The sequence below is a fragment of the Neoarius graeffei genome, chromosome 24 (assembly GCF_027579695.1).
Source record: "Neoarius graeffei isolate fNeoGra1 chromosome 24, fNeoGra1.pri, whole genome shotgun sequence".
NCBI lineage: Eukaryota > Metazoa > Chordata > Actinopteri > Siluriformes > Ariidae > Neoarius > Neoarius graeffei.
The window spans coordinates 49,768,747-49,790,017 of NC_083592.1; the positions used below are offsets into that span (position 1 = coordinate 49,768,747).

The 21,271-nt window shown below is 42.2% G+C and overlaps 1 protein-coding gene across 1 annotated transcript in view; it reads right to left on the minus strand.

The window, feature by feature from the left end:
* Positions 1 to 3,518: 3,518 nt before the first annotated feature.
* pole (polymerase (DNA directed), epsilon) overlaps positions 3,519 to 21,271 on the minus strand; it is a 155,198-nt gene continuing 137,445 nt past the window's right edge. The window contains exons 46-49 of the mRNA XM_060907428.1: positions 17,645 to 17,845; positions 17,441 to 17,566; positions 7,591 to 7,680; positions 3,519 to 3,861 (exon numbers count right to left, since the gene is read on the minus strand). Coding sequence (XP_060763411.1) covers positions 3,760 to 3,861; positions 7,591 to 7,680; positions 17,441 to 17,566; positions 17,645 to 17,845 — 519 coding nt within the window. The 3' untranslated portion in view covers positions 3,519 to 3,759. The remainder of the gene's footprint in view (positions 3,862 to 7,590; positions 7,681 to 17,440; positions 17,567 to 17,644; positions 17,846 to 21,271) is intronic.

Below are 21,271 nucleotides of genomic sequence, written 5' to 3' on the forward strand. Positions count from 1 at the left end.
GCGACAGGAAGAAAACAACAAAGCAAAATGGGTGTGACCTTTAGTTGAACAAACAACCCAGGACACTGAGCATCTGGTCCAGGTGTGTTTTGAACTGGAAGACAGCAAAATGTGACACAACGTGAGGGCTTAAGTCTTTGGATTTTGGTGACACCCCCCCCAAAAAAAAAAAAAAACCCGTAAAACTGGACAAGGGTCAGTACAGATATCCTGCTTGACAGGTTTCTATTTATGTCCCGTGATATCTCACATCTACCGCGGCTTCCTGGTCGATGTATTTAAGCAGGGTCTGAAACTAGACCTCATGAGATGCTTTAGGAATGAAGCTGTAATGTGATAAAGGGAGAGTGGCACTATTGTAGGTCTACATCTCGCTATGTGAAGAATGTAATCGTCGGCGTCTGTCTGGACATTACAGTATGTTCTAGTAATAAAGTTTTTTTTTTCCAGTAAAAATAATGATGCAGTGATGTACAGAATTTTCTCTCTTTATTTATTAAAATTTTAATAAATAAAGAGAAAATTCCCTTTTAAAATGTAGTTATTTTATGTTGCTTCTAACTGATTTGAGCAAATACAAGTCGTTGTCTTGACTGTTTGTTATAATGAGTTTTATATATTATAATCGCACAATTATACACATAACTGTGCAAAAGTCTTAGGCCCCCCCCCTTTTTTTTCCATACAAATTTTATCGATTTCTATTTTATGACTTCTACATTACCGAGTCAAAACATTTTAGAGTCCAAGCATTTTTTTTTTTTCCAGCACAGGATTAAATGTTACAGAAAAAAAATGAGCAGCATATTCCATAAGAGAGCACTTTTCAGATTAAAAAAGAAAAAACATAATGAAGGCTGCTGGGTTTTGGGGCAAAATGAAGAAGCGAGTGTGACAGTCAAAGTGTCCAGAAGAACTGGGGCTGGTTCTGGAAGACGCTCAGTAAAACCTACAGCTCATTTCCTTCCATATAAAACTGCACTCATTGGACCGGAGACTACTTTTTTTAAGCAAAGCATCGTCTCACACCAAATATTGACTTTGTTTTATTTATTATAGCTTACTGCTTACAGTATTCATCTCATCTCATCATCTCTAGCCGCTTTATCCTGTTCTACAGGGTCGCAGGCAAGCTGGAGCCTATCCCAGCTGACTACGGGCGAAAGGCGGGGTACACCCTGGACAAGTCGCCAGGTCATCACAGGGCTGACACATAGACACAGACAACCATTCACACTCACATTCACACCTACGGTCAATTTAGAGTCACCAGTTAACCTAACCTGCATGTCTTTGGACTGTGGGGGAAACCGGAGCACCCGGAGGAAACCCACGCGGACACGGGGAGAACATGCAAACTCCACACAGAAAGGCACTCGCCGGCCACGGGGCTCGAACCCAGGACCTTCTTGCTGTGAGGCGACAGCGCTAACCACTACACCACCGTGCCGCCTAAAGTCATAAGTTTCCAACAAAAATAATACTCAAGTAAAGTACAGATACTCAAAAAGTGTACTCAAGTAAATTTACTTCGTTAATGTCCACCTCTGGTTATTAAATTGTGAAATATCAATTTATTTTTTTTGCAAATTATTTTTATTGGTTTTCTTTTCAAGTCAAAATTATACAATAATGATATCAATGTATAGAATGTTTTACAAACGACAGCATGAAATCAGAATTGGAATTATAAAGACCCCAAAAAGAATAACCCATTAAGACTCAGTATTTAGATTCTGGGTCAAATTTTGGATAAAAATATCATCACATTTTTTGAAACACCCTGTAATTTATTTAATTCAACTCCTCTCATATAGCATTTCATTTTGGAAATATTTTTAATTGCTCTTAATTTACATATCGCATCAGTTAACTGGGACGGCACGGTGGTGTAGTGGTTAGTGCTGTCGCCTCACAGCAAGAAGGTCCTGGGTTCGAGCCCTGGGGCCGGCGAGGGCCTTTCTGTGCGGAGTTTGCATGTTCTCCCCGTGTCCGCGTGGGTTTCCTCCGGGTGCTCCGGTTTCCCCCACAGTCCAAAGACATGCAGGTTAGGTTAACTGGTGACTCTAAATTGAGCGTAGGTGTGAATGTGAGTGTGAATGGTTGTCTGTGTCTATGTGTCAGCCCTGTGATGACCTGGCGACTTGTCCAGGGTGTACCCCGCCTTTCGCCCGTAGTCAGCTGGGATAGGCTCCAGCTTGCCTGCGACCCTGTAGAAGGATAAAGCGGCTAGAGATAATGAGATGAGATGAGATGAGTTAACTGTACTGTATTATTTTATTATCATCATTTTCCTGCCTGGAGTTCTGCAGCTACATTATTTATTTTAAAAAAAAGCACTCAGAAAATGTGAGACTGCTTCATTTTAATGATTAAAATAAATGTAATGAACTGGCATGTGTAGGATCAAAATACAAGATGATTTTGTCTTTATGATTTAAATACCTGAATCCAATGCATTTAATTAATTATCTGATTCCAATTTATAATAGCAGCTTATAATCAATTCTGATAATAATTTACAATAATTTAATGTAACTGATTATTCCAAAGAATAATCTTTTCGTCCTAGTATATATATTATATATTTATATTGTGTGTGTGTGTCTGGGGTTAGAACAAACAAACACATTACAAAATACATTAAACTGTGTACTGTAGCTGTTGGGTGGCACGGTGGTGCAGTGGTTAACACTGTCGCCTCACAGCAAGAAGGTTCTGGGTTTGAATCTCACAGCCTTTCTGTGTGGAGTTTGCATGTTCTCCCCGTGTCGGCGTGGGTTTCCTCCGGGTGCTCCGGTTTCCCCCACAGTCCAAAGACATGCAGGTTAGGTTAACTGGTAGCTCGAAATTGCCCGTAGGTAGGCGTGTGTGAATGGTTGAGAGAAAAAAACCTCTGTAGTAACCCAGTAGAAGGCAACAGGAAACCACGACTGTAATTCTGCCTTAGAAACTTTAAAGGCTGGAAGAAAAAGCCGTCAGAGCGGCCACACCTCTGTAGCGATACGCCAAATAGAGAGATTTATAAATGTTATTTGCTAAACTTGTAGATTGTTCACCATGAAATATGGATTAGTCGGGATGTCCGAGTTCCCAGTCGGAAAGTTGGAGGAACTTCACCATGACGGCCGATCCGAGTAAAGTACTGTTTATTAACGCTTCTGTCTTGTTTGCGTCTCATGAAATCAGTCGTACACACAGTGCTGTCCAACTTCTATCTGTGGACGTATCGCTACGGTGTTTGTATGCGCAAAATAAAGCATACTGCCACTGGTATTGCTAATTACTGGTACTGGTTTTCCAACTTGTACTGGAACACAGTCAACGCAAGTGTGATGTCATTCCCAGCGCCAACCTCCGATGTAAATGGAACGCAGCATTACTGCCACAATTTATAAATCTAGTACACATGAGAAGAGCAAGATACAACAAAGCCCAGATTCTCGGCCCTTTCACCTGAACTCAGACAAGAGAACGCAAATTAATACAAACCACAGTTTTATTTTATGTTCAAGTACAAAGATATTTAAATCCCAATATCACTGGTTAGATAAACACTGTACCCAAATACAGGGTTATACACAATACAATGTACACAAATACACATTAAAAAAAAGTAATTTTAGATCAAAATTTGTACAAAAATCTTTAAAAGAAATATTTTACACGTTTTCAAGTGCTACAAAATGTCTAAATACACTTTGATCATTTCACATGCACAAACTGAGCAACAGACATACGCACGCACGCGCGCACACACTAACTGTTCATCCTGAGGATCCAGTCGATGGTCTCCAGCAGGAAGTTCATGTTGTAATGGACAGCGATGCTTCTGAACACATCGACCTGCTCTGTGAAGCTCTGAAAACACAACGCAACAAACCCAATCAGCTCCTCTCAGCATTCAGACGAATAATAAAATACATTTCCGTAATGTCCTAAAAGTAATTACAAGTTAAAAGTAAATCTACACTGCCAGTCAAAAGGATCTGAGAAAGCACGTGTTAACTTTATTTTGTTAAAGATCAGAAATGGGTTGAAGTTCGATACTCTAGAATTAGAAAACCTAAATAAGAAACCAGTGGAAATGAAGGGTGCGTGTACGCTGCAGTCAGGATAAATTGGAGGCGCAAACAAGGTGTTTAAAACAGCTTTTGGCTTCAGAAAATGAATAATAAAAAGAAAATCAACTTCACTTTGGTGCTAATAATAATGATAATAGTAATAACAACAACCTTTACGTGTTATATATTGAAGACAACCGTTTGTGGTTGATGTTCTGCAAAAACACGGGTTGCTGTATCTTCTTTAAAAATAGCAAGAGATAAAGGAGGAGGATATTGTGGCTAAAAATCAATCCATCCATCCATCCATCCATCCAAAAATCAGTCCATCCATCCATCCATAAATCAGTCCATCAATCAATCCATGTATCCATCCAAAAACCAGTCCGTCCATCCAAAAATCAGTCCATCCATCCATCCATCCATCAATCCATCCATCCATAAATCAGTCCATCAATCAATCCATCCATCCATCCATAAATCAATCCATCCATCCATAAATCAGTCCATCAATCAATCCATGTATCCATCCATAAACCAGTCTGTCCATCCATCCATAAATCAATCCATGCATCAGTCCATCCATCCATAAATCAGTCCATCCATCCATCAACCAGTCCGTCCATGCATCCATAAATCAGTCTGTCCATCCATAAACCAGTCCGTCCATCCATCCATAAATCAGTATGTCCATCCATAAACCAGTCCGTCCATGCATCCATCCATCCATCCATCCATCCATCCATCCATCCATCAATCAGTATGTCCATCCATAAACCAGTCCGTCCATTAAGGCTGTGTACCAGTACTGTGTACTGGTACTGTACTGTGAAAATCGATTTGGTACAGGTCCAAAATACTGGATCATGAAGTACCGGTACTGTACCGATATAAATTTACACCAAGTATCTGCTTATTTTGTGACTGAAGATGCGTAAATCCTACCACAAAGATGAAAATTCAGCACTGGAAAAGATGTAAAATGCCGCGCTGAAACTTGAAATCAGAGCCATCTTTGATTTGAGATCCTCTCGCCACAGTCTCACGAGACATTGCGAGAGCTTGGCTGATCCAGCGTTCTGATTGGTCAAAAAGACTCCAAAGCAGGTCAGACATTTTTCCTTTGCTGGCATTGGCGGCCTTTGTTGCTTTGTGTAATTTTGCCGCGTAAGTTAAAGGCCGCGGACTGCGCGGAGTCTGTAGTACTCTAGTGTAGTCACTTCTCGCTGTGAGACAACTTATGACTTTTTGTCCCAAGTTAACTAAGTGTGAGACTGAGAGGGTGACTGAAGTGAGGTAGGAAACCTAGTAATGTTCGGTTTTCTTTGAATAAAGATACTGATAAATTGTCAACAGTTTATTAATGTTTCTGTAATTATTGAAGAAGTTCAGAAGAATTTGTCAAATTGTTCAGGTACAGGTCCGGACCTGTACCTAAACCTCTGTACCGGTACCTGTACCTGATGTTACGTTTAGGTATGCAGCCCTACCGTCCATCCATAAATCAATCCATCCATCCATCCATAAATCAATCCATCCATCCATAAATCAATCCATCCATCCATAAATCAATCCATCCATCCATAAATCAATCCATCCATCTATAAATCATCCTAAATCCATCCATCCATAAATCAGTCCACCCGTCCATAAATCAGTCCATCCGTCCATCCATCCATAAATAAATCCATCCATCCATAAATAAACCCATCCATCTATCCATCCATAAATCAGTCCATCCATCCATAAATCAGTCCATCCGTCCATCCATCAATAAACCCATCCATCCATAAATCAGTCAGTCCATCCATCCATAAATAAATTCATCAATCCATCCATAAATAAACCCATCCATCCATAAATAAACCCATCCATCCATAAATCAATCCATCCGTCCATAAATCAGTCCATCCGTCCATAAATCAGTCCATCCGTCCATAAATCAGTCCATCCGTCCATCCATCCATAAATCAATCCATCCATCCATCCATCCATCCATCCATCCATCCATCCATCCATCCATCCATCCATCCATCAATAAACCCATCCATCCATCCATCCATCCATCCATAAATCAGTCCATCCGTCCATCCATCAATAAACCCATCCATCCATAAATCAGTCAGTCCATCCATCCATAAATAAATCCATCAATCCATCCATAAATAAACCCATCCATCCGTCCATAAATCAGTCCATCCGTCCATCTATAAATAAACCCATCCATCCATAAATAAACCCATCCATCCATAAATAAACCCATCCATCCATAAATAAACCCATCCATCCATAAATCAGTCAGTCCATCCATCCATAAATAAATCCATCAATCCATCCGTCCTTAAGTAAATCCATCCATCCTGCTGTGATTTAACAATATTCTAACCAACCAAGATGAATTTCTACACGTAATCCCATATTTCTCATTTAATTTATAAAAACAGACTAAGATTCCAGAGTGTACATCTCAAACAAAGAGCACACAGAAAAGCTCAAGTCTACTTCCAGGTCTGGACTTTCTGGCATTTTTACTTTTTTAATTATTTTATTTATATCTCATAAATATCTGATTTTTAAATTTTGTATGATGGAACAATAATAGAAGTAAAATTAAAATCAACTCCAAACGAATCAATGATCATTTTAAGCAATTTGAACAAAAAATTAATAAGGTTCCCAAATTCACTGAGTCTTCTCTGACTTTTACAGACTAAAAAGCTGAGTTTGCATGACCTGTAAAGAACGGGGAAAACAGGCCGCCTTTGTGCTGAGCTGACAAACCAGCCAGTGTATTTTAAACCTGTCGATCTGTGAGCCTTATTTACAAATTCAAAGACGTTTTCAGTACAAAACATCAAGTTTTCACGGCTTAAACATGGCGAAATAAATAACCTGATAAAGGAAAACACTGCATGGAACATATTACACTGTGATAAATAGTAATAAACATTTTGACATGTTACAAACAAAATTCCCCTGATGTTCCAAAAACGAAGATTTAGGGATTTGATGGACACTTTGCTGTTTTATGTTACTTTATCCAGAGCAACGTACAACACACCCAGAGCAGCCTGGGGGGCAGCCTGGGGGGCAGCCTGGGGGGCCGCCTGGGGGGCCGCCTGGGGGGCCGCCTGGGGGTTTGGTGCCTTGCTCAAGGGAACTTCAACCATTCCTGCTGGTCCAGGGAATCAAACCGGCAACCTTTTGGTCCCATAGCTGCTTCTCTAACCATTAGGCCACAGCTGCCCCATTTTTCCCCCCCTTTATTCAATTTCGAGTAGCAGGTAAACTCATAGCTGTTTCAAAAAAAAAAACCTTCGACTGGCAGCGTACAAGACTCCACTACGTTATAAACATCCATAAGGCGCTTAAGAGTCGTTCTTTTCCTGTAGCTAGATCACAGAGAAAGAGGATATACTGTATATTACATAAAAGAAGGTATAGTGTAGCGCTCCTGCTAAATGTCAGCCATGACAGCAGAGAACTAATGCAAATGCATGGAATATGAAATATTTTAACCATGAACCTTTGTGCTGAAGGTGAGCCTGAAGTCTCCTGCGCAGCTGCAGTACAGCGGCATGTTGGCTTCCTTCACCCCTTGGCATTTCGCACACTCCTGTACACAGATTAAAGGCACGTCACTTAAGCAGCAAAACCAGCGCCACCACAATGCAAACTATTAAAATTACTTACAAATTAGCAGAGTTCTACAATATCACACATACTATACTGTAGATCCTGCCTTAATACGTCTACAAAATACACTTCCCAGCCAAAAAAGGGTCACTATTTGGTTTTAATTCAGCAAATGTTTAAGATTCTTTGATTGGATAATTATTACAGTGATTAATCTTTCAGTTGGCGATAATTCATTTAACCCTAACTGATGCAGTGAGTAGATTCTCATTTCATAAACGACCAACGTCGGAAGGTGAATCCTGCGCTCATGGAAAAGAGGTTACTGTGTTTCAGAAGGTCAAACAAGATCGACCGTGAGCTACTGCTCACTTACGTATCCCCCCACGCCGCTCTCGCTTATATCAGAATGCAAGCAATCGAAGGAATAGGACACTTATTATGAATGTTGACTTCAAGAAATAATGAACCCTGGAACAAGTAAGTAAAGAGCAGTGTCTCTCCGCAGGGATTTCAAATAGCATCCTGGTAAACTGTCATTCTGAAATAGCATTTTGCTTCTTGAAATAGCGTCAAAACCCACGCTATATGTTTCGTAAATACATTCAGTCGGTAAACAGGAAGTCGATGTGTGAGAGACCTGAAAACTGTAAACACGGTATAGACCCTTCCCACGTGACGTCACGACAAACGCGGCTGCCATTTTGGACATGAACTACCAGTAGTCTACCACAGCCAACAACGAGGAACGACGGCGAAGCATCGAAAGGAATATAGCCATCAAAGAAAGTTTTTACTTTCAGCAAGACTTCCATCATGCCATTATATTGTTGGGCACCTGGATGTAGTAACCATCAACACACAAGGCAAGATTTATCATTTTATCGGATCCCGACAGATGCTGACCGACGGAGAAGATGGATGGTCTCTAAAATATTGGCAAAATGATGCTTATTGACATAGCAATCGTGTGTAACGGGAAGCATTTGCATATCCGAAGGAGCGCAGGTGGCCAAGTGGTTAGAGCGCTTGACCGCTAAGCGAATGGTCCCTGGTTCGAGCCTCGGCTCGACAGGGGATCTGGGGCTCGCTCCCTGTCCACCCAGCAGTGAATGGGGACCTGGTGGAAACACTGGGGAAGTTAAAGGCGGCGAGGAAAGGAACTGGCCACCCTACCTCACTATGCCGATGGCCCAGGACAAGTGCGCTCTCTAACAGGCACTCCCCCAATGTACGAATCGTATATGGGACTCCCCTTTTTTGCATATCCGAAGTGTTGTGTTTACATCAAAGATAAAATAAACCAATATGACAACGACTGCTGCTGCCAGGTTGGGGACACAAACTAGTAGAAAGGAAGTGTGCCAACAGTGCCAACACACTTCCTTTGTGGTCGATTCTGCTTTAAGGTAAGATGCATTTAATTATTCGTCTGCTGTGGGTTTGGAATCGGTAGCCTGACCGATTCGTTCATGCCTGTGGTGCCATTTGTTTGTTGACGCGTGTTGAAATGGAAGATTGGTTGTTGACATGATTTCCAGTGATGCTTTGGTGCTGCTGTGGATCAGATGTGTTGAGTAGCCTGACTGTTTTTTTTTTTTCTTGCGTGTGGTATCATTGTTGACGCGAGGTTGTTTTTTGAACATGCCAATGCGGACACGATTTCCCCTGATGAGTTATGACTTCAGACGCGATGCGTGTGTGGAGTCCGCGTGATATGTGCGCAAGATAGGCTTCTCATGTGTTTGGAGATCCGCGCTCTGAGACAAGCGCAAGCACCCCCCACCCCCAAGGAAAAAAAGGGGCCCCCCGAAAATATCGGCATAGTTCGAACACTGGGTTGGAGAAAGTAATGGCAAATAGTGAGTGCACAAACCATAGAAGGTAAACTGTACACAGCGCCAGGGCAGTGTGATGTAGGCTGCTCGATATTGGAAAAAAAATCAATATCACGATTTTTTCAGTAAATATCGATATCGCAATTTTTAAAACGATATTTATACACCTTTTTTTTAAAGCCCTGATCATCAACACCTGAGGCACCGGGCCACATTTTTATAGTACAGGCCTCATAGGCTACCTGTCAACCCTTCCCGTTGTACCCTGAAACGCCTTTTACTTAAACTATTTACTGTGCAAGCGCGTACTTTGCATAGGTCCTATCGCCTGCACAAGGCTCACGTTCTCCTCACTCAACATTTCCGATCACAGAGGATGGAGCCAGCGCTGGTATTACCAGTGATTACTGCGTAACGTCCACACTGGCTTGTAGCCAGCCAAGGATAAAATCTCTCTCTCTCTCACACACACACACTACAACGTAAGCTTGTGTGTTGTTAAGACACCAACATTAAACACGCACAATATAGAGACAAGTCCTTAAGAATTAACATACATGAAAATAGGCTTCTCTTCCTTCATCTTCCAAATGTGGACTCCGCTATCTTTTTGGCATGTCAGCATTGAAATACCATTTGCAGAGATATTTCACTCGCCATTAAGAAAAGTAAAAGCAACACATGATTAGGGCTACATGATTAGCAGGGGGACACCGTTTTAAGCGCACAGAATTTTAATAACAATGTAATTACATCTGAGTCCGTCTACATCGCGCAATAAACCCGTCCTTAGCAGAACCTACTTCAAAGCATGATGCTAGCTGCAGATGCACAAGTCAAAATCAAATGAACCCAAGTAAACATGCCGCGGCGGGCAACATTAATAACCAAACTGCCTTACCTTAAAACGCTGCCTTGACCACAGGACGACTCGCAATTATTCCACTTAAATCCACACGGTTTAACACATCTAACACAGCTAGCAAGCTGGATATGTGCTAATATTGTTGTGCTTGTTTTCTTCCGTAGATGCCATTTTTACATTACCCAGTCCCACATCCAAAAATATGACGTAAATATATGTTAATTGTATTATTATAACTATTAGCAAGCAAATCAAACAACATATTAACAAATCAATATATCAAATCACCCGACACGTATGAAAACAGATTTTTTACTGTTGCGGAGATATCGCGGGAGTAGAATGGATGACGTATGCAAGGCTACGGTGTGCCTTAGGGGACAGAAGGGTTCGTTTTACCTTACTGTCACGTCAATGTTATTGTTGTTTTATTGCCATTGTAGAAATATTGTGCACGTCCCTTTCGACAAATGACAAAAAATCGTTTCATATCGATATTATGAATTTTGATATCGTTTGACACCAATATCGATATCGTGATAAAAATACGATATATTGCACAGCTCTAGTGTGATGGTATGTCTACTTTTAGATTGTGTTAGCTTATCAATGAACACACTCGTCACTCGACGAGTTTCACGTCTTTACGACGGATACTTAAATGTGTGTTAGGTATTATTGTTGCAGTCTAAGCAGTCATTGTAGCAGCTAGATGAGCGAGAACCGAAAGGGTCTGTGCCATAAACCGTTATTTCTTCATGTCCAAAATGGCGGTCGCGCTTACGAAGGTCACGTGAGTGAAAAGGGTCTATAGAACCCCAAGCTGAAGCTCGGTACCAAATATCAAGCAGTTGTGATTTGTAGTTGCTGAGAAAAGTGTTATGAAAATTTTGCAAATCCATGCTATACGTTTTGTAAATACATTGTCGGTAAACAGGAAGTCGATGTGGGACAGACCTGAAAATGCTATACACGGTATAGAACCCCGAGCTGAAGTTTGGTACCAAGTAGCTATGATTTGTAGCTGCTGAGAAAAAGGGTGTTTCGGACGGACAGACGTAAACCAGTATACCCTCCCTCCCTCCCTTCGGAGCTGGGGTATAATTATTGGCCTGGATCCAGCAAAGAAAACAAGTAAGGAGATGACTGAAAGGACTGGAAGTGGGTTAAGAAGTGTCCAATGCTTTATTAAAACCTGGAAGGACAGTGATGAAGTAGAAGAAATGTGGTTGAAAAAAAAAAAAAAAAAAAACTTGACTGACCATGATCAGAGATCACTTAAATGCTTGATGAAGTCGAATCCTAAAAAGAACTGACAGTCGAACTCACGGCTATGTTTAATAGTTAAAGCAAGATGATTTCCACGTGCACAATGCGACAAGAACTCACAGGATTGGGACTAAACAGCTGCGCGGCCATAAGGAAACCACTTGTTAGTGAGACTAATCAGGAGAAATGTACGGTGGCTGGGAAGCGCAAAACTACGGAAGCCGAGAGAGGCCCTTCATATAATCCTTTTTTTTAATTCACCTTGTTATCCCGAGATAACGACATAATTAATTCAGGATCTCGAGAAAACAACACAACTAATTCGAGATCTCGAGAAAACAAAACCGCTATTTTGAGATCTCGAGAAAACAAAACAATTATTTCATGATCTCGAGTAAACAGCTGAGAAATGGTTCATTCAGGTGCGCCAAGAGACTTGTGATATGCTGACTTTGGGGCTATTTCTCATTCTGTATAGACGCAACTTTGGTCATTAGAATGTTTGGAATAATCGATCACCTAATAAGGCAATATTTTGATCAGGGGTTGACACAGGGAGAGATTGCATTAAGTCTTTTAATAAGGGATCATTTCAAAATTAGTCCGCGGCACCTCCGCAGAAGACTGGCCCGCCTCTCTCTCAAGGCATCGTAAAAAGCCATTTCTGCTCTGTTACATGTCCGCCAATTTCTAAAGGCCAATTTATGCTGACAACGCAGTCCTCGCAGATGGTGTCTGCGTAAACCCCCCCCCCTTCGCAGATGCTCTGCACGCACCTCCCAAAAATTGTGACCACCGCAGAAGCCTCGCAGACAGCGTCGCAGACAAGAGGGCTCTGATTGGTCCACTCTACATCCGCTGTACACGCACTTCCGCTTCCCTACTTTCCCGGTTTGGTTTGTTTTCACGACCGCCATTTTTAAAAACACGAGCGAAGATGGAGCAGCACGAAGAGCGGTTGATCAAGGAAGTACGTACATCTATACAACTCCAGTTCTAGTCATTATAAGTAACCGGAGGATAAACACTCCACTAACCACACCCACCAACTACTCCTAGCGATTTTGCGACTTCGCGCCCCCTTGTGTTGTGGCAGTGAATAACATCGCGCACGCCTATTACTCCCCGCTCAACGATAAATTACAACTGTCTGCGAAAAGCTATCTGCGAAAGCCTTGTCGCAAGAGCATGCAGAGGCCCCAAGTCTTCGTTGTCTGACCCACAGGGGGCGCAGCTCTGCTAGAAATCTCAGCTGTTTTCTCGAGATCATGAAATAATTGTCTTGTTTTCTCGAGATCACGGAATAATTGTTTTGTTTTTTCGAGATCTCGAATTATTTGTGTTGTTTTCTCAACATCCTGAATTAATTATGTCGTTATCTCGGAATAACGGTTTTGTTTTCTCGAGATCTCGAATTAGTTGTGTTGTTTTCTCGAGATCCTGAATTAATTATGTCGTTATAACAAGGTGAATAAAAAAAAGATTATATGAAGGGCCTCTCGCGGCTTTCGTACAAAACAAAATGTGAAACACTTTTACATTTTATAAAACAAAATTACATGAGCAAAACACTTCAATTTTAAATTTACAAGTGACGGAACACTTTCACCAGTCCCGAAACAAATTTACAAACAAAAATCTTCACGGAAGGGGAATGTACCAAATGGCGGAAGTACGGTGGCCGGGAAGCGATAGAGTGAGCGGTTGATTCGTCTTCACTGTGTTCAAAAATCACTCACTACTCACTATACAGTCCTCTATATAGAATTCCCTATATAGTGAGTAGGGAGCAATGAATGACTGAGGGATTTCGGACACAGCCAACAAAATGCGCTTGGTTCTTCTGTCTGGTCCGTGTCCTTTAAAAATACTAGAGACCGTCCACATGAACTGCATTAAGTGGTTCACGTGTTTTCCATACAAGGGGCAAAACATCATTCGGTCACAATCGACGTGCCGTAGAAGGCGACATGAATCCATGGGCGTCGCCACCATTGAACGTGTCCCCTTCACATTTCATAATTCTTCGTTTGGGCCCGCCCACATTTAGCATAAAATATTAGTTCACCCAGCGCCGTTTCTATTGCTTCGTGAACGAATCCATTCCACTTGATCGATAAGAGAATACACAGACCACTGAAAATCCACTCCGGGTTTTCCCTACGACAACTCACCGCGCGCGAGTGAAGTGAATCTCAGCGCGAGCACAGAAATGTTGGTGCAGCTGCTGGAAAGTGGAGGAGGTGACGTCATCCCCACTGCCACCTCACAATGTCTAGCTTTTGCTAAAACCTTATTCTTTTGTTATCTGCCTTCAAAATGAACCCTAGGCCATGTTAAATTAATATTCAACTAAACAATGAAATAAGCTTAGCCGAATGGGGTATTCTTGGTTGATGATGAATTGTTTGCAGTATTTGCTCCTCCCCAGACACAATGGACATCAAGAAATTCTTTACAAAGAAGTGGAAGTCAAAATTTCCCCACAGGACAGGGTCTTTTTTTTTTTTTTGTCCCAATGGAAATGTTAGTGCAGTTAGCTGGCTAGTCAATGTTAGAAGATGTATCAGCTAGCTTAACGTTAGCTATCATTTAATTCAAACCCAGTAGGCCGACCTTATTGTAATGCCAAGAATGAGGTCAAGTCTGCTCTGATGATATTTATTGATTCCCTGTTGTGATTTGAAGAACTTTTGTCTGGTCTTTGCCAGTTTTCTGGAAAGTAAGATGGGAAATCCGTGTCTGGGGAAGGAATAGTAGAAAGGAAAGCGATGGAGAGAGATGGACGTTATTCCAGGTGGATTGTGAAGGAAAGGGGGATTAAAGTTATGAAGTGGTAGAAATTGTGGTGGCACCAATGTAAGAAGGAGTTCTATCTATAAATCTATTTGTTATACTGATCTGTAAATGTTACTGTAGTACCGCCATTGCATGTAGGTTGACAAAACTGCACTTGTTCATTGTATGAAGTTCTCTTTTATGTGTCGTTGCTTGACACACTGTAATTTTGTGTTATGAAGACTGCATGATGCCATGCCATTTTTGTTACGAGTATCACTAAATTGGAAAAAAGTAAAACGCACCCACTAAAGTCACTGTTGGCAGGGAACAAAATTGCACCTGTTCATTGTGTGAAGTTATTTTTTATGTCACCGTTGCTGGACACAGTGTGATTGTGTGTTTTGAAGTTTGCATGATGCCATGTCATGCCCGTTCATTGTGTGAAATTATGAATATTCTTATTTTTAAACATACAGTTGAGTGTCACTACTGCTTGGCACAGTGGCATGTTGCGTTACATCTCATCTCATTATCTGTAGCCGCTTTATCCTTCTACAGGGTCGCAGGCAAGTTGGAGCCTATCCCAGCTGACTACGGGCGAGAGGCGGGGTACACCCTGGACAAGTCGCCAGGTCATCACAGGGCTGACACATAGACACAGACAACCATTCACACTCACATTCACACCTACGGTCAATTTAGAGTCACCAGTTAACCTAACCTGCATGTCTTTGGACTGTGGGGGAAACCGGAGCACCCGGAGGAAACCCACACGGACACGGGGAGAACATGCAAACTCCGCACAGAAAGGCCCTCGCCCGGCCACGGGGCTCAAACCCGGACCTTCTTGCTGTGAGGCGACAGCGCTAACCACTACACCACCATGCCACCCCTGTGTTACATCTAAAACTAAATAAAAAAGGAAACAAAATAAAAAGTAAAATGCACCCATAAAGTCATTGTTGGTGATAAATTGTGTCACGTTCATCTTGTTATCTTAGGCAGAGCAGTGGGTTTAAAAACAGGCTGATTAACATATGGACTAGTTGAATGAGGACTTATTGTTGAGTCTCTAATGGGGCTTTTCCACTACCAACGCGGCTGAGTCGGGCTGAGCCGTGCCGTGCTGAGTCGAGCTGAGTGGGGCTGTTGGAGTTGCATTTCGACTACAACCGCGCTGAACCGTGCTGGCTGGAAGTGGGTGGACACATTGGGTGGAGTTAGCGAAAGTGGGTGGACGTCACGTGATGTCGTTAGGCGGCGCAAACGGTGACATCAGTGACCTTTTAAGCGGTAGTCTCACGACCCGGATAGTAAACAATAAACATGGAGGACATGGGGTTGTTAGTGTTGCTGGTCTTGGTGCTGTGGCTTGTTGTCACCGACAACGCCAACAGATACTGGCAAGAGCGTATAGATGAGGCGAGGCGCATAATTTGTCGTAATTCTTCTTCTTCCGGGTTTACGGTGTTTACAGATCCCAGCGTGCTCGCGGGGCGTGTGTGGGCATGTGAGGACACTCCTGCTCACCAATCAGTGCACAGGGGAGTGTCTCCTCACGCCCCCTAGCCTCACTCAGCTCGGTTTGGCTCGCTTCAGCCCCACTGCAAAACGGTGCGAGTTTTGGGTGCTGAGTAAGGCTGAAGTGAGCTGAGTCGTGCTGCTCTGAGGTAGTCGAAACGCGAGCCGTGTTGGGCTGAAGTGAGCTGAAAAAGGGTAGTGGAAAAGGGCCATAAAATAGTCATTGAATTAAGTGACTTGTAGGTAAAATTAGGTGTTTAACAACCTGTTAAAAATACACCAGAATGCAGGAAATGGCATCTAATTAATTAAAAATTTTCTTGATTCACGTCTGAATCATTTTCAGATGTGAATCAGCCACCACAGAGTCCTGACCTTAAAGTGCATATTCTGGACCAACTTCATGGTTTTTTTATATGAAAGTATGTCCCTTTACACACTCATCCAGAAGGGTAATTTTGCACAAGGCCATCTGTCTACAGCAGAAAAAAAATAAAATAACAAAACACGTCTGGAAAAATCCCAAGGGAATCTGGAGCCAGATTCGTGACGTTACCTGCGGAAGCGCCAGCAGGCTGCGCGAGCTTTGCACGGTTTCAGTGCACAGCCTGTGTAGACCAAGCGCTCCCATTTCTCTCTCATTGTCCGGTCTTTTGGGAAACGATGAGTACTAATCCCATCAAGATTGGTGTTGCTACACCCTCCTACGATACATCTGTTAACCATTTTAATAATTACGCGATAACGTTGAAGAAATTTGCAGAAAACCACCAGATCGTTTTCTCATAAACAAACCAGCGCTGACGTAGGATTCGGAGGGAGGCGTCCCGCACACGACGTCATGAAAATCAATGTTTACCGGGAAATCCAAATGCCAAGTTTTTTCAGAGGCGGACCAATTCGCCTCAAATTCCTTGATTTCAACTGAATTTTTCTGGTATTGCGCAAGGGGAAAAAAAATTGCACAAAATGTTACAGATATTTGACCAAAGTTTAATATAAAATAGGAGAATTACATTGACCTTGCTCCTGAATTTACCCGTGATATGCACTTTAACCCCAAGGACTTTTGAACGTGCTGGAGAAGATTTTACAGATTGGTTCGACTTGCCCGTTGAAAAGACAAGATCTTGGTGAAAAATTTGTCACAACAACAAAGGTGTTGAAACAATACCATGGAAAACGCACGCCATAATCAAAGTTAAAGGCTGTCCGATGAAATATTGAAGTCTGCAACTTTTTTTTTTAATTATTTGCCCACTCAGTGTTCTTCCCGTATGTTCCTAATGCGCAGTAAGAGAATACTCCCATCTCACTGGATGGTTACATAAGAAATATGCCAGAAATATACATCAAGCAGTTCAGGCTAAGAAATCTGAGCTCGAGCCTCTGCACCCTGATACCCCGATAATCACATTTACGATAATACGATCCCTCTTGGTCTCAGACACATGGCTGTCTCTCACCAGGTCCTGCAGCGTGTAACTCATCAGCTTTTTCTGCAGAGCCTCTACTAGAGTCATCTCTATGGAGTCGGTGTCGTACTGCGCCTGACAGTTGGAGCAGAACCACTGCGGCAGGACCGAGCCGTCCTACAAACCAGAAATATCAACTCCGTAAGGTCACCGTTGGTTAATCCTCAATTCACGATGAACATAAAACATACTGACCTGGGCTACGGAAGGGTCCTTGCAGAGGTCAAGGTCACGGCAAAAGTTGCACTGGTGGCAGATGACCTCTGGCAGGACGTAGGAGTTGCAGGGATCACGGAACTGAGCCTCCTCGGAGAACTCGCCAACCTCCACCAAGCGCAGGAGATCCCGCTTCAGCTTATTGACCTGGTTCACGATGTTAGCGTCCAGCGAGAGAACCTTCGGAGGAATTTTGTACACCAGGGTTGTTGTTGTAGTTAACAAAAAAGCAGAGCTAATGGCAGGTGTCCATATAGCGTGTTTTTTTTTTCTTTTTCTGAGCGCTAGCATCTTTTGTGAATTGTTCCCAGTGAGTAAAGAGCGTTTGCGGCTACCAAGAAAAAAAGCGATGCACCCAACACCTTGCTTCACAGCGATCAGGGTTTTTCGTGCAGTTACTCTGATCGCTTCTAGTTGAAAACATCTGAAAGTTTTACAAAGGTACTGGTGCCATTACTATTGCTCCTTTTCAGGCAACCAATCATATGTTGGAGGGTTTTTCTTTCAGAGCTGTTAAGATATTGTTGTCATGGAAACAAAACTGATGCACAGCATGGGAGTGCTTTTTTGACGAAGCTCTGGGATTAACTTGGCTCCCCGCCGCACTGCTAGTGCTTTTCTGCCAGAGAAGAACGGACACACCCTTAGGGGAATTTAAAAAAAAAGTAATCTTTAAAAAAAACCCTAAATTTAAACACCCCCCCCCCAAACCAAACCTTAAAAATTTTGAATACTGCGTCAAATTATAAAAGGTTATTAAAAAGTTAAACCTATTGTAAAATTCTATTAACTTTAATCATTGATTAACACTCTTGGTGGCATGCTGTTAAAGGAAAATAATCAACGATGGGTTGAGTTGATTATTTTCCATTAACAGCATGTCTTGAAGGAACAGTCCACCGTACTTCCATAATGAAATACGCTCTTATCTGAATTGAGACGAGCTGCTCCGTACCTCTCCGAGCTTTGCGCGACCTCCCAGTCAGTCAGACGTAGTCAGACGCGCTGTCACTCCTGTTAGCAATGTAGCTAGGCTCAGTATGGCCAATGGTATTTTTTAGGGCTGTAGTTAGATGCGACCAAACTCTTCCGCGTTTTTCCTGTTTACATAGGTTTATATGACCAGTGATATGAAACAAGTTCAGTTACACAAATTGAAACGTGGCGATTTTCTATGCTATGGAAAGTCCGCACTATAATGACAGGCGTACTAACACCTTCTGCGCGCTTCGACAGCGCATTGATACGGAGCTCAGATATCAATGCGCTGTCGAAGCGCGCAGAAGGTGTTAGTACGCCTGTCATTATAGTGCGGACTTTCCATAGCATAGAAAATCGCCACGTTTCAATTTGTGTAACCGAACTTGTTTCATATCACTGGCCATATAAACCTATGTAAACAGGAAAAACGCGGAAGAGTTTGGTCGCATCTAACTACAGCCCCAAAAAATACCATTGGCCATACTGAGCCTAGCTACATTGCTAACAGGAGTGACAGCGCGTCTGACTACGTCTGACTGACTGGGAGGTCGCGCAAAGCTCGGAGAGGTACGGAGCAGCTCGTCTCAATTCAGATAAGAGCATATTTCATTATGGAAATACGGTGGACTGTTCCTTTAAAATGTTTTCTTTTTCTTATACCATGGCAATTTATTTCTTAACAAAAATTTCACACTTTTTTTTTATCCGTTTATAGTTACATTTCATGTCATGGAACGTCCTTGAAACAAATTTCAACACCTAGAAACAGTCGTTCCTTCAGGAGCCTGTCTTTAAACCATACACGCAGAGCCATGGGCTTACTTTCGTTTATAAATGCCTTGAGACCTCAAGAATGGCACAGGAATAGTTTTAAGCATGAACAATAAATCTAATATTAGTCATTTTTACAATTAAAAGTGATTCATATAGGTAGCGGTCTGAGTGAACGACCCTGACGTCCGTAACGTCACAGCAGGAAGTCTATCGGTCTCATCGCCATTTCCGCTATACTAACACACAGAGCTGACTGCAACTCCGATCCTCCATTTTGAGCTAATTTACCGCCGTGCCACGTAGATGTGTTGCTGGCCGGTGCAGCAACACAACAGAAGGTGGATTTGCGTTGCATTCATGGCCCAAGAATGTTCAAACTGCCAAGATTTGGACGCATTTTGCGAGTTGTTCACGGGCACATTGGGCGCCTACGAAGTGGTCTCTCCTCTGCTCTGCACATTTTACTGAAGACTTGTATGAGATCTCTGATCTGTTGAGGAGCGTTGGCTATAAGCCCGGATTGAAAGAGGGTGCAGTACCAACAAAACTACAAGAAAATGAAAGCATTTATTTTATTTAAAAGGAAAGTAAGTTCAGTTGCACCAGTTCTCCCGGAGTGTGAGCTGAGGGTTGTTGGTAAAACCCGGGACGGAACGGGACGTGACATATTATCGCTCGGGCAGTGACCTCCCCGCATCTGTTGCTAAAACCGGTGACATTCCGTTCCGTCCCGGGTTTTAGTAATTGCCTGAGCCGAGCAGTAATGGCGGAGTACTCAGTATGGAGAAAATGGAGAATGAGCGGAGCAGCCGTCTGATTTCTCCACTGGATATTGCTGCCATCTCACCCTTACGTGGAAGAAGCGAATGAACGGAGAACTGAACGAACAACTGAAAGTCAGATTGTTTCAAAACAATCGGCCTTCAAGAAGCGAGAACACAGACGGGTAAGCGCCGACTCTCATTTGGATACAAAACAACAAAAACAACACGTTGTTTACCTGCATTTAGATTAATACATGTAACTTGTACTGTGTGTTTAAGTTACTGGTATAAAATGACTTAATTTGCTTCAGAATGCGATTGTCTCAGCTCATCTGATTATTTAATTAGCCTTTTATGTTTTATCAGTGAAAATGCATGCATGTACATGTCTGTTCCATAAGTTATAGCACCTATCCTGTTTTAATCAGAGTCAACCCACAATCAGTGAAGTCAAATCAGTCTTAGTTGAGCAAGCCGATAACGGGATTTCTTACTTTCACCATAAATTTTTATTTATATGACTTTCGTCTATAGCTGTCAAAGGCCTCTGCCTTAAAACCGGTTACCGCTGTGACGTCACGCACTCAGGGCTGGCTGGCTCAGCAGGGCAGCTCGAATGCCAACTTTGCGGTTGATTTTAACTCTCAAATATATATATTTTTTAATTCCCATTTATGCAGCATACAAGAGTCAAGGATGGAGATACTATCCACTCAGAAATGTATTTAAAAATAAAGCTTCTGCGTATCTCCTTTAAGCTAATAAGAGCGAAATGCAGAGAAAGAAACGTCCTGTAGTGGAAAACCTAAATTTAGGTGACACTGGAGACTCCTTCCAAATGTGAAATAAACATCTCCTTACAGAGAACTTCACAAATCGAGAGCGACACGTTTTAATCCTGTGTAAGATGTTACCATAGAGATGATAACATGGTAAAAATGAGTGCATGAAGATAAACTTGTGATTTGAATTAACTAACTAATTCACCAATCAGAATCAAGAATTCACCTCATAGTATAAAGTATAATAATAATAAAAAAAATGGCAGACACATCCGTGAAGATTGTTGAGTTCTTGCAGAAATCTG